Source organism: Protopterus annectens, chromosome 2.part0 (assembly GCF_019279795.1).
Source record: "Protopterus annectens isolate FY-2018-M chromosome 2.part0, PAN1.0, whole genome shotgun sequence".
In the NCBI taxonomy this organism is placed as follows: Eukaryota; Metazoa; Chordata; order Ceratodontiformes; family Protopteridae; genus Protopterus; species Protopterus annectens.
This window is the reverse complement of record NC_056728.1, coordinates 1,687,803,769-1,687,818,871: the sequence shown is the minus strand read 5'-3', so window position 1 is coordinate 1,687,818,871 and position 15,103 is coordinate 1,687,803,769. Positions and strand designations below refer to the sequence as shown.

The 15,103-nt window shown below is 37.0% G+C and overlaps 1 protein-coding gene across 3 annotated transcripts in view; it reads right to left on the bottom strand.

The window, feature by feature from the left end:
* LOC122793577 (cytosolic phospholipase A2 gamma-like) overlaps positions 1-15,103 on the bottom strand; it is a 1,122,344-nt gene that overhangs the window by 290,999 nt on the left and 816,242 nt on the right. For all 3 annotated transcript variants that reach the window (XM_044061746.1, XM_044061744.1, XM_044061745.1), the window contains one exon: positions 11,250-11,306. In XM_044061746.1, the coding sequence (XP_043917681.1) occupies positions 11,250-11,306 (57 nt within the window). The remainder of the gene's footprint in view (positions 1-11,249; positions 11,307-15,103) is intronic.

Genomic DNA, 15,103 nt, shown 5'->3' with positions numbered 1-15,103 from the left:
TCCTTCCCCACTTTACTATCACTATACTACAATACTCCCGTTACATTTCAAACTCATTCCATACATTTCTTTCTACAGGACACCATAGATTCCTACAGCCTACTCCTTCCATACATTTCTCTCTACAGGGCACCACAGTTTCCTTTAGCCTACTCCTTTCTCCCTCTCTACATGTGCACCTGGTCCACTTCCCTTCTATACACCTCAACAATCTCAGTTACCATACTTCTCCCTTCAGAAGGAACTCTGCAGAGCATAAAATCACTGTTGTCAGATAAAGACATATTACAGTGAAAGAAATTCATTTCTTTTCTTTGCTATTCTAACGCATTCGTTAAAAACTGTTTTTATAATTTCAAGTGAAGTTTGAAATGAAATATTACATGCTTTCTCCCTTAGTGTTACAAGTAAACAGTGTATATTGCTTCTCACAGATAACCTGCATATTTCTGTATTGTTCATGGTCACTTTTGTACCTACTTGGCAGAAACATGTCTCGGTGAGAAACTGTTTAGGCTAACTTATTAACTGGTACAACTGAAGGACAGCATGGAGAGGTCAGAGTGAACTGTTTTTTCTTTCACCCTAATGGAATTTTCTTTTAACAAAAAGGCTCAACAGGTACAAATGAAAGATAGACAAACTTCAGTACGTGACTGTAACTTTCTATCTTATATAATACCATACCTCTCAACCTCTTAGAGCAAAAAATCTGGACAAAGCCATAAATGAAAGTGGGACAAAAGCTCAAAAATAGGGACAATTTTTAAATATTACACTTACAAACACAGAAAGTTGATAGAATAAAACATTTTGAATTAGCATGAATTTTTCTGAAGGAAGTCTGAAACGTAAATGTCTGTCATTATTTTTGAACTTCAGTCTTTAATGATTTGCGATTAATTTGCCAGAAAACCACAATTTTATGAAAAACGGACCAAAGATTTGAGACCCAAATCTAGACATTCCAGGAAAATATGTACAGTTGAGAGGTATGTATAATACCAGAACATTAATATGTTCATTTGTCTGTACATTCCACATGCATGACACAAGTGAATCTAGAATTCTGATTTGTTATGGCAGATCTTACCATATGTATGTTGTAGAGATTATCTAATAATTTTAGGGTATAAAAAGAGCTGTATCTTGTAGTTCTGTGGAATCATATTGGACAATTTTCTAATTTCTCTCTCAAGAGATATAATAAATGTAATTTGTACTGCCAGATATTTTGTCTGCTGCTTAGCAAAATTTCCATCCTTTACTGATGGAGCTGAGTGCCGTGGATTGGAACCAAAGGCACAGACAGCTGTTGTTCTCAGTGCAGACGTTTCCTGACTGAAAGGGTGCCCAATCCTTACTGTAAGGTTTAAGGCTTTCCTTTGTCATATTAACTGCAATGTAAGAAAGAAGGTTAAATAAATATGCATGTGGTTAAAGTCTTAAGACATGTGAGTGCAGCATTTCTAATGCATATGTTAAAGTATATTTATAGCAGTGTAGTCCCAGCTATAACCTACAAGGCAGACCAGACTTTGCCTTATTTTTCTTGCATGTGCCTGTGTGTGAATGAGTGTGGAGACAAAGGAAAGTAAAGTCCCTAATCCTAAGGGCACTCCAGCATGCTATATATATATATACTCATTATGAGGCATCTAGTTACAGGTACTTAACTAAATGGTGTAATATTGCTAAAGATTATATGGTGATTAATAAAATGCAGTGTAATTCTATATTTAATTCTGGCACAGTATTTACTCTTCAAGATCAAGCATTTAAAAGTGAGAAGGAAAATGGATTAAATCAGAATGCACAGAATCTGAATATCTGGTATGGCATGGATGGATTGTTGCACCTCAGTCCATTCTGCCTTTGTTGATAAGATCCTATCATTTACCAAATCACAATGGCAAAAAATAATTTATCAAATTTATTAAACTGTGACTGGTTTGTTCCATCCCCTCATTCACTGATGTAACATTATGTAAGGAGTTGTGAAGTTTATCTTATACAGAATGTTCAGCTCTGTCACTCCCTTGGAATCATTTTGTAAATGTTCATTTGGATTTTATCCAGTTGAGATGTTGTCAGATCTATGAATAAGTACTTGCATTAGTGTGTTTATTCTCAGTTAAGGCGGAAGCTTAGCCACCTGCTAAAACAATGCAAATACAGTTGCAAAGAAATTCTTAAAGGAGTTCATTCCTAGGTTAGAATTCCACATATAATAAATTCTGATAAGGAGCAGACCTGACTGCAAAAGTCATAAAAAAGTTATTCTAAATATTCAAGATAAATTTGCAGCTCCACTGCCCCACCACCTATAGTCGTATAGTTTAGTTTAACATATTAGTCAAACAATCAAAGTCAGGTTGGGAAAAGTGTGTGAAGACACTGAAAATGGCCGGATACACTGCCATTAGTTCTAATGAGTCTGTGGGAAATATTGAATTCTACTGGAAAACTAAGCCCACATAAAATTCTTATTGGCCATCACATAAAAAATGCCTCTCACCCCACCCACTTAAAATATGGAACTTGTTTTAAAAGATGATGCTTTGCTGAATTATTGCTCAAAACTTTTGTTTTTTTACAGGCTTTATATCAGAAAACATATAAAGCTTTTCTGCAGCCTTCTGCCCAGCTTTGTCATAATCTGCACCCTGGTGATTGGGTGTTTGTTAAAGCATTTGAGTAAAAAATCTTTGTTGGACCCCCAGTGAAAAGGATGCTACCTTATTCTTCTTCTTCTAACTTCTCATACTGCTGTCAGTGTGTTGGGCTGCCGACCTAATTCCATGCTTCTCATTGCAAAAAACCTGAATGGTTTCTACAGAAGTGAAAAATGACGGTGCCACTCCCTCTCCTAATGACATCACTGATGATGTTCCTGTCCCCTCCTTCAGTCAAGGTGAAGGAAAATTAGTTCCTTCATTGATATAAAAAGACCTTAACATCAGCAATCGCTAAGTCTTTTCATTTGTACCGGTACCTCACCAATCCAAAGGAGGCATACCTATGATTATGGTTCCAGCTTTGCAATCAGAGTTTGCGGACAGACTTTCAGGTTTAAATTTGACCTGGCATAATGTTTCCAACTTTTTCAAAAAGGTGTAATTTCAGCTCGCCATTTCATCTCCAGATAACACCTGGTATGCAAAAGAAGGACTGTTTGAGTGGGATTCAGCAAATGTAATCACATTCAAAATAAACTCTTTTTGAATGAATTCAAATTAATATCACATGACTGGAAACAAGGTATGGGTATCAGTGGATATCATGATAAAATCTGGTTCCCTATCAACTGGTCTGAACGTTGTTATGTTGGTTACATTACTCCAGCTATCCAGCATTTTTTAGACGCCTCTACTGGTCAATAGCAAAATAAAAGATCATTTAGCACAGGAGACCAGGTATTGATTTACGTTATTCCTATCTATGGTATTTATCAGGGTCTACTTTATTAACTCGAACATTCAAAAGTTCGAATGCATAAAGATCGACACATATGCATCAAACTCTTAAACGTTCAAAAGTTAATAAAGAAAAAAAAATACATAGAAAAAAAGATGTAGGCAGGGGGGGCAAGCCCCCCTGCACCCCCCCTGCTACTTAAATATACCAACTCCGAGATCGCACTACATTGAAGTAAATGGAAATCTCCACCTACGGAGATTTCCATTTTCAGTTTTCGACGGTTTGCACTTTCGATGCATATGGTTTGATCCATATGTATTTGCGGTTTTACGCTTTTGCGTAAAGTAGACCCATTTATCAAACTATAGCTCAGTTAAATGCACTGTCACATGTATTGACTGAACATGCTAACAAAGCTACTCTGCATATTCATATGGCTGATAGGAAATTGACTGAAATGAGAGCTATGGTGTTGCTGAATAGGTTAGCACTGGAAATGGCACATGTCTCAAAAGGCAGGGTGTGCTCCCTTATCTGAAAGCACTGTTGTGCATACATATCTGATATTCACAACGAACAAGAGAAACTGGTTGATTACATGGAACAGCCTGCTAAAAATCTAATTAACTCATTACAACCAAGTGACGCCTTTAGGTGCATCTGCAGTTAACTCCTACTGATCTCTCTAGGTGTCAAATATCGCTTGTTCATTTTACATCAGCAATTCCAAACCCATGCTATGTACAAGGTTTTAAAAGATTTCATCTTAAAGCTTACACACTGGCAAACTCAACTGCATTAATATTTGACTTCTGTCTAGTATAGGTAAATAGATATCAACTGTTGTTCTGTAGTATTAATTTATATAGATATAATTTTCACATTTTTCTAAATATCTCAACAATCAAGTAACACAGACAGAACTCCTTAGTCTCATATGAAAGATTTCAGCTAGATGAATAAAATGTTGCTGACAGTATGCATGTAACTTGACTGGTTGCTAAAATATTATAAGTTGTTTACAGCATCTCTACAAAGAGGTCAGTCACAAATGGAGTCCCTCAAGGATCAGTCCTTGGACCACTCCTTTTTGGCATTTTACTTCTGAGAAGTCAACTCCTGTGTCAGTGATCTCTGGTTGACTAAATTTGCAAACGATTACAAATTAGGAGCTGTCATTGAATCTCACACTGACCCAAATGTTCTACAGGAGGGGCTGACACAGACAAACAACTGATGTCAGAGCCATGGACTAAAACTAAATGCCAAGAAATGCATAATAGTATCCTTTGGAAAGTCACCCATCCCTGGTAACTATCATAGTGACAACACACCCCTTAGAGTTGACCCAGCAGTCAGGGCTTCAGGGTCACACATAGTAATCTAGCCTTTGACCATCACATGTCTACAGTGGTAAGGAAATTATTTTATGTTGCACAACTTATAAACAAAGGTATAGCATCTAAGTCCAAGGAAGTAACTGTTCCACTGTATTTGGCATTCATCAGACCTATCATTGAGTAAAATGCCCCCTTTGGTATGTACCTAACCAGGCATATCCAGCAATTGGAATGTCCACAGAGGCTCCTCACTAAAAAAATACAGAGCGTAAGTAAAATGTACTATGCAGACCTCCTCAAAGCCCTAGCCCTGTATTCTGTCTCCTACAAGCTTTTGAGGGGAGATCTATGCCTGGCATACAGGGCATTGCCATATCCCACTTTGATGGACCTCCTGCAGATCCACAAAACAAACAGAACCAGAATTTCCCATTCTAAAGACTTAAACCTTGCCTGTGATATAAACAGGACCTGCTGGTGAGATAGGTATGTATCCCAGAGACTACCCCATCTATGGAACAGGCTCCCCACCCATGTGAAGCAGAGTTCCTCCCTAACCCAATTCAAGTGCAACTTGGACAGTTGAATGGGAAACCGGAAATTTATCCCTGGTTTGGCACCTATGTCTATAATGGATACAGGTAGCCTGTAAATGATTCATCTTCCAGGCCCATGCTTACACTTATCAAGAGATTTCAGAACTTGTCAGAGATTTGGAATGCGTGGCTAGGCTTAAAAAGACCCTTGTGGTCACTAGCCTAGTAGAGACATATGAACCTATGAAATATTACAAATGTAATTGTTACTGTGTTTACTGTGAATTATAAAATTCTGTTTACAGCCTAGAACCTAAAGAATACTACCACTTTAAAAATAGTTTGTGCTGAAGAGTTTGCCATTTATACTTCTTTCATAACCCCTATGGTTCCAGAGATATGAATATTTGTTTGAAATGTGAGGACATAATTAGATACTGTCCAAAGGATTAGGCTCCACCCATTGGAAGTTACAGGGTAAACTTCCTGAGCTCTATATAGTCAGTTGTATTTTTCAAAGTTTAATTGTTAAAGTAATTGTAATTTGTCTTTTTGCCTTAGTATACTCTTTAACCAAAACAATTTTAAATTGTTTAAGGCAATGGCAAATGCAATGATAGTGAACTCTTCAAAACAAAAAACATCATAGGGCATATATGTTTAACAGTTACAGTAATATTAATATTATTAAGAAGACTCTAATGTACAAATGTATTATACAAAGTGACACTGTATGCGTGTCAAAGGGAGGAATGTCGTGGGATAAGGAAATATTTCGTGAAAGCAAATTAATTTCTTTTTTCCTAAGCAATGGTTAAAATATGCTGTATAATTTCAAGTGCAACTCAGAATGAAATGTCACATGCTTTCTACCCTAGTAATAGAAGTAAACAGTGTATATTGTTTCTTATAAACAGCCTGCACATTTCTGTATTGTTCATGGTCACTCCTGCACCAGCTTTAAAAATGCCTTACTGAGAAACCATTTAGGCTAACTTCCTCCTAACTGGTACAACTGAAACACAGCATGGAGAGGTCAAATGACCTGTTTCTTCTCTCACCCTAATGGATTTTCTTTAGTGTAAAAGTCAAACGTACAGATAGAGTATTGACAAGAAAACTTCAGTACTTGACTGAAATTTTCTGTCTTATGCAATAACAGAACATTAATGTGCTCAAATTCTGATTTGTTAAGGTACATAGGTTCATAGGTTGGTACTAGGCTATCGGCCTTAGGGCCTATACAAGCCTAGCCATAACAATTCCCTGGCTATTTCTTCCCATATTATTTACTTCCGTGGACCCCTGTCTAGCAGGGTGACTGAACTGATCCCCGGAGTGAATTTCCTTTCTCCCATCCAATCATCAAGGTTCCTTTTGAAGAGGACCAAAGAGGTGACATATATGGGCAGTCTATTCCAGAGTCTGGGGAGTCTCTGGGTCAGGAACCTATCCCTCCTGCATGTTTTGTTTATTGTGATGACAACATTTAGATCCCTGGAGCATGTGGCTCTGTGGGATTGGGATTTCTTTAAGTGTAGCATGTCCAACAGCTCTGGGTTTGACATGGCCTTATATGTTAAGCAGAGATCGCCTTGGAGTAGACGATATGCGACAGAGTATAGCTAGAGTTTTTTAAGGCGGTCAGCATAGGGCATCTGCTTTAGGCCCGTGATTCTTTTAGTGAGGTATTTCTGCGGCCTTTCCAGTTGCAGTAGAAGTCTTGAGAGGTACATATCAAATGGGGCGTTGTATTCTATAATGGGTCTAATGAGGGATGAGTACAGTGGGACAATGACCTCCTTTTTTTTCTGGATGAAAAGCCCTTAGAGATGAGGTGTGCCACATAGAAGGATTTCCTGACTGTTGTGGCAATGTGGTTATTGAAGGTGATACCACTGTCCACCTGTGCCCCTAAGTTTCTTATCACACTTTCGGTGTTTAGTGTATTGCCACTTATGTGATAATTCACGGGTACATGTTTTTTCCCAAAGGGGATAACTATACATCTTGCCATATCTGTGTTGTAGAGATTATCTGATGCTTTTATAATATAAAAAGGGCTGCATCTTGTAGTTGTCTGGAATTATGTTGCAACATTTTCTGATTCATCTCTTGAGAGACATAGTAAATATAATTTGTACTGTTAAATATTTTGTCTTCTTGCTTTGCAATTAATTTTCATCTTTAACACCAACTATAAAAAAACAGGCAGATTTAAGTCATAAACCAGTCACATATCTTTCAACTTCTTAGTAATCTGCAAGACCTCATTGCAAAACCTATCCTGTTCCTAACACTCAACTTCCACTGACCAACTCTTTGCAAACTTCATCTCCACTTTTGTGAGATGTTTTATTCCCCACTGCTGACCATCAGCTACTCAGGACCAATCATCACTCACCAGGTCTACCAAACCTGACTAGCCTTCTGCAGACTAATTCCAGGCCCAACTCATGTTCAGGGCTGTTGAGAAGATCAAGGCATTTTTGGGACATACTGCTGTTGAAGAGTGATTTCTAAATACGAACCATCTTTCTGTGTGCACCTGTCCCATCCCATGGAATACCATGCAGTGGGGTACACTGATGTATCATCCAAGCGTCCACATGTGATTCAACCACAGCCCTCCCCCCAGGGTAATATCCCCATGTGTCCCCAGCCTCCAACAGTGATCACCTACAAATGTGTGTCCAAGTGCATGACTTCATCCAAGGATGGGCACTCCCATCAATCTCCATAACATAAATGGCTTTAGAATAAGCTTATAACCAACATTCACAATTTTTTTCTCACATGAGTAAAAGTCATTTATATTTCCTTTTATGCCATCAAAACTAAAACCATTGTTTCTTTGTTGCTAAAAAGTGATGTTTCTTTTAGCATTTAAAATGTTATTACAGATGAAGAAAGGAAAGCAGTGATATGAACAGACAGAAAATGTAAGACAACCAGACCTTAGAAAAGATCCCAGCAGATGTGATGTTTATACAGCTGCTGCAATCATTTACATATCTTTAGTGTTTAATGTTTAGCATTGTGACGCCCATGCACTGGCCCAGCAATCAAGGGGCCTCAATCCTCACCACTACCACCAGTGGGGGCGCCCACATAGGGCAGGATAACAAATACACACACAGTAAAGTACAATTTCCCTTAAGAGCACACAGAGATCACAGTCAGTCTGGGGCTGGTTTCTCCCTTTCTCTCCAGATTCCCAATAAGACCTGCCACTGGCACAGCTATAGGGTCCAGATCTCTGCCTAGTGGTCAAGCTAAAACCTCCAGCTCCCTCTCTGTCCAACCAGTGCTTTGTGTCCCTGCCCAAGTAGCTGGCACACACACACTTTGGAATATGAGTTATATACAAACACACAGACACTCCTGGGGAAAGCTGGCACAGGTTCTCAAGCTATGCCCTTCTCTGCCAGGCTATAAGGTAGTAATCACCGCCACCAACCACTAATAAGGGTGTCCAATTATTACTGTGCAATATTATTATCCAACTGGTAAATGTGACTGAACAGCAAGGCTTATTTGGGGTGGCTTGGACAGTATCACTATATACATGCAATGTACTCTAGAGCTTAAATTATCTCTATACAAAACAGCCACAGTTGAAAGGTTTAAAAATATTTAATAATAAATAATAAAAGCACAAGACAATACTTCTTGCTACACAGTCCTAGTCAACAGTTCAGAGATCACATAGAAATGCTTAAAATAATGCAGTAGAAAAGTTCTGACATCAATACAGAAAAAAACTAGTCTAATATTCCTATTTCCTAGCATATCTAAGAGAAAACACAGTTCTAAAATAAACTTACATATAGAGCACAGGCAGACTGCTGGTGAGTTGGATGTTCTCAAGACAAATACAAAAATGCTCTGAGTCTATCTGTCCTTAAATTGATAACACAGTACTACTGGCTCATTTCAGATTGCAGAATTTCTCTCTGGTTCCCAGGCTAACAGAAACCCAGAGTGTAACAGCCCTTTTGATCTTGCACCTGGTCGGGAAGCTACAGCAATAAAATACATTATGCATGCAAATTCTAGCAATTAACTCTGGTCTCAAACAATAGCAAGAATTCCTTCATCCAGACATCTTGGCTCCGAGTTTGAGATCAAAGAATTATACAATGCTTGACTTATCAGCTTTTCTCCAGCAGAATGCAATGCGGTTACATTTTTGAAGTTCAAAATTTAACAAAGAGAACAAGAATGTGACTTACATTAATATTTACAAATGACATAATTATCAACAAAATCCTATCTAGCTAGGCTGGCTGCCTTCACATATCTTCACAGGCATTCCATAGAAATGGGAGCTGTGAAACACATATACTTCTGTGAATATAGAATGCCACAGTGTTGGGGTGATTTGTATGGGTGCCTCCCAGCTTTAAGTTCAAAGGTTCCAAAGTAAGGCCAAACAACCCACCTATGTGACACTGATAAACTCAGAAGAAGGTTGAAACATTGCATATCAACACCTAGTAAGGAATGGCTTTATTGGCCTGAATGTGCCAGTAAAAACTTAAAAAAGAAAAAAAGTAATGGGCATTTAGAAGCTATGTAGCTGTAACACTGATGTGTCTTCAAGGGGTCATGTGCATATATTCCAGGGCCTCCACTACAAGAGGTTTACGGTATTACACAGTAAAGACACTAACTTGACTGGAGCTTATAAACATATATATATATATATATATATATATATATATATATATATATATATATATATATATATATATATATATATATATATATATATATATATATATATATATATATATATATATATATATATATATATATATATATATATATATATATATATATATATATATATATATATATATATATATATATATATATATATATATATATATATATATATATATATATATATATATATATATATATATATATATATATATATATATATATATATATATATATATATATATATACATACATATATATATATATATATATATATATATATATATATATATATATATATATATATATATATATATATATATATATATATATATATATATATATATATATATATATATATACATATATATATATATATATATATATATATATATATATATATATATATATATATATATATTATATATATATATATATATATATATATACATATATATATATATATATACTATGCATACATATATATATATATATATATATATATATACATATACATATATATATATATATATATATATATATATATATATATATATATATATATACATACATACATTATATATTGTGATATTGCAAATGGAACACCATTCAAATGTGGATGCATGTGCATATGTATATGTGTTGATATATATATATATATATATATGTGTGTGTGTGTGTGTGTGTGTGTGTGTGTGTATATATGTGTGTATTTGTCTTTCTTTGTGTGTGGGTCATTTCAATTCAGAATGTCAAGTGTTCTTTTGGTTGATGCATGACTAATTGACACAATTTGATTGATTACCTGCAAAACAGCTACTTGCTCCACTGTAGGACATATCTTAAAACCATTCCCAAAATTTTGCTGAGATGATTTTCAGTAGAGCAGTGTTGATATATTGAATATTGACTGTGTTGATTCTCAATATTTGCAAATGTACTCAGATACATCCATCTGTCTATTTGCATTCAGCTTTCTATAGCCTACAAATGAGGAGTGTTTCATTTACAGTCCTGCTTTAGATTATGATGTTTTAATCTGCAAATCAAGTTGTGTAAAACATGCTTTGCACAACTTATTAAAAAAACAAACAAAGAAAAAACACTCATGCTTCTCTTTATTTTTCAAAAGAGTCGTGGTGAGAAATTCCTCAACATCATACATAGTCTCATGAGATAGATAGATAGACAGACAGATGAAAATAATGTAGTATTTAAGGCATACCTGATTCTTCTAATAAAGCCTTATGTACTTCATCAAGGATGTTTTCCAACAGTGTCTCTGTTATGAAAGTAAAAATCAGAAAAGAAGGCAAGTTATTTCTTTATTTCTTTATTTAGAAATTTAATCTTTTACAACTTCTTGCACACTTTTCCTACTATTATTACTACTATTGTTATTATTTAAGTTATATCTGTTTTACCCTACTTCGATTGTCAGTCAGCATTAAATCTGTCCAGTGACATTTGCTGCAAAGTCAGTTACTATTAAGTAATACACACAATACTCTGTATGATCTGTGTGCTTGTAATATTCATTTATCCATTGAAGATATCTAATGATTATGCACACAAACGGAAGTTAGGCTTATGTGGGAGCTACATGTTGAAGGATTCATAAAGCATGACAAATGTTACAGCTCCTGTCCATACTCTTTCATAAATATTCACAGCAAACAGGACTTACAACAAAGTAGGAAACTGAGTATGTAATAAAACACTATTGAAAGAAGTACATGAATTCTATTAAAATTATTATTAGTAGTATTACAACATTAAAATGCATAAAACTGTAATAACTAAACACAAAATGGGTCTAACAAATGAGGTTTGGCAACAAACCAAGTTGTCCTGGGACATCTTCAAGAGGGGTTAGAGTGATATATTAGTGGGAGTTAGTTTGGTTGGGGAGGTGAAAGGGTCAAATGGAGGGAGGGATGACTGGGAGGCAATGAGATAAGGGGGAGGGGCGTAAGGGGTTTAGACAAGTGTAGCTGGGTAAGCAGTCATATTTTGATGTGAACTTGCTACTACAAGTATTACGTCCATGACGACCAGAGGTATTATGGAGCAGGTAGGCCTTGGACTGGGGAAGAAGTGGTAAGGTTGGTAAATAGCAAAGATTGGTGAGGTGGAAGGGGGGAATTGTCATTGGGCTATTATTATATCACTATATTTTGTCAGGGTAGTCTGCAGGTGTGAAGCTTAGTTAAAGGAACGTTGTGAGGGGTAGTTTAGTTTGTTTGGTTTTTGGTTGTGGTGTCAGGTAGCGTACGTTGGACGAGGTAGTGGTGCCTTCTCATGACTGTTTATTTTTTATTTTTGTTTCCCTCTCTCTCGGGTAATGGTTTGATCACAGGGGCTTCAGGCACTCAATTGTTGCATCAGTTGGTTCCAAGTAGGTAGCCTTAAGGGGTGGGTAATGGCATACAGCTCAACAGGTGCATCCATTACAGATTTACACGCTGGCAATCAGGCAGCTTTCGGATGTTTTTTGTAGTTGCCTGATACTCTGGGTTAGACTGTTTGGTGTGCAACGTTGAAGTTTAGGTGTCCCCTATAGTTGGCTTGGTGGTGACTTAGTGTTTGCGAGCTGTGAGGTTCGTAATTTTAAGATTTCTTCTGTAGTTGGTTTCTTAGATGGTTAGTGTTTCACGGGCTGTGAGGTTCATAATTTTAAGATTTCTTCTGTAGTTGGTTTCTTAGATGGTTAGTGTTTCACAGGCAGTGTGAGTTGACGTTGTTTGCTCCAGGTGATGGGGGAAGGGATTTGAAGCATATGGAGTGGCAGAGTGAGAAACTGCTCGATAATACTCCAACATATGGCAGGGAAGTCGAACGCGAAATGTCTTATTTCATTGGTGGGGTGGTTTTGCATTTCACTTGTGTGGTGGACCCATGCCTTCCTTCTATGGAGAGCATTATGGACTCACTGTACGACCGTGTGAGCTCATTTAGACTGCAATAAAAAAAATAAAAAAAACAGTGAAGCTTACAGCTGTGACAGGGCCTTGCTGTGTTGCCTGCGGTTTTCATTTCATGGATGCATGCCTATCAACTGTAGAGATATTTGCAGAATCTGGAGCATCATGCTAGATTTCTTGCGCTGGGAGGTTGAGAGGTGGAGTTATCTTCTTTGGTGGCATGTTTTCTTCAGTGATGATCTTTTCTTCACAAACAGCTAGAGTGAGAAAAGTGAAGTAATTGCTCAGATGATGTAGAGGTACGTTGCTATGATGGTAGTGCACAGGGCGGTCACCATTTGTGCCTTGAGCTTGCCATTTGGCCTTTCCTGCGGCTAGCTGAGCAGTGGCATCTACTCAGTTTTGGTACTGTGTCTGACAGTGATGGTAATAGGGGCAGTTCCAGCATGAGGGTTGCTTTCCTGGTGGCCAGGTGGCAGGTTAAGGGTAAACTGACTGTTGGGGTTATGTTGAGTTGATTTTGTCACTGCCTGGTTGATGGAGTGCCTCTTTAATCTGAAGTGATCACACAATGAGGATGGCTTGTAGGAGTGAACAACACTGTAATTTAGATGTTTCAGGTGATTTTTAGGATGTACTTGTTTGGACATTGGTGATAGTTGCTTGAGGGGTGTTGGACAATCTTAAATTTGGGTTCTCAGAGGTAAAAAAAACCCCTCAGAAACTTGAAGTTTTATGTAGTAAAAACGGGTTGCCACTGCGGGTATAGTGCATTATTGTGTCGGAATTCCACATGGTAAAGGGTTATCTTGTGGTGTAACATCAGGTCTTATTTTATGGAGGTGGTGTTGAAGGTGTTAGAGCCTGTATTGTTTGCCTGTTCGCGGGCTGTAAGGTATTTGAGGTAAGGATGGAGTTGCCCATGCATGGTGAGATTTGTAGTCTGCAGCTTTAGTTATTTCAATAAAAAAGCTTGCGGTTTTCTGATAATTAGTGGCCGCTCTTTAAAGACTGCAGTCAGAAAATAGACAGACACTTCAGTTTCAGATTTCATACCCTCAGAAAATTCATGCCAATGTAAACTATGTTGCTAAAATGTTAGCAATCATCTTTTTCAGTTGGCAAGAGCAATATTTGAAATTGATAGTTGGGATCTTTTCCCACTGCTACTTATAACTTTGTCTAGAATGCTTGCTATAGGAGGTTGAAAGATATTGGCACACTGGTTAATGCATTACTCTATTAAAGTGGTAACCCCACTAATTGTATAGAATAAATAATTCTCTAGATCTTCGGCCTTTGCCTCAGTCACTTATGGGTTGTCCGCATATGGAGTTAATTATTTAGGGTTTAAGGGTAGTGGCAGAGTTGCTACTAGTGTGCTAGAGGAGTCATGTTTGGGGAATGATTCTGGGAGTGGTGTGCAGTCCATAGAGCAGCAGTTTCACGGGCTGGAGAGCAGTTGTGTGTATAGTAGAGGTTTGTCGTACCATTCAACTGTACAGATTTTCATAGAATGTCCAGATTTTGCTTCATATTTGGTTTGTTTCTTTATACAGTTGTGGTTTGGCAATTAGTGGCGAAGAATTAAAGACTGAAATTAGAAAAAGACAGACATTTGGGTTTCTTACATCACACCATCAGAGGATACCTTGGTCCCTCTTTATTTATGGCTTGTGAACACTTATTGTTCTAAGAGCTTGAGAAGCAGGGGTTTTGTCCATATCACTTGGGCTAAGAAGTTCTGAGGTATGTGTGTTTTAGAGCTTTTCCCTGTGTCATCGCTTGAAAGCTAAAGGGGGAACAAATGGGCAGAATGTGATACATATACTGATGGCATATTATGGCATATTAATAGCCTCAACTGGGTAAATTAAGCAAGATATATATATATATATACATTCATAAAAAAGGGGGGGATTGGAAAAGAGTATAAAAGGGGAGCTTTAAGTCAAAATTACATTGGAAAGAGTTGAAGGGGGGAATATGGTGTGGGGTCCCCCTTGATATCCCTCACTGTTAAGATATTTGGTTTGTGGCAGTGAATTTACAGTTTCTTTGCTTTTGCAGCCCCTTTGTTGTGGCAGTGGTACATTTCTTCCCAGGTTGGCAGGATAGGTTGTCTTTGAAGATGTCTTGGAATGTGAGTTATGTA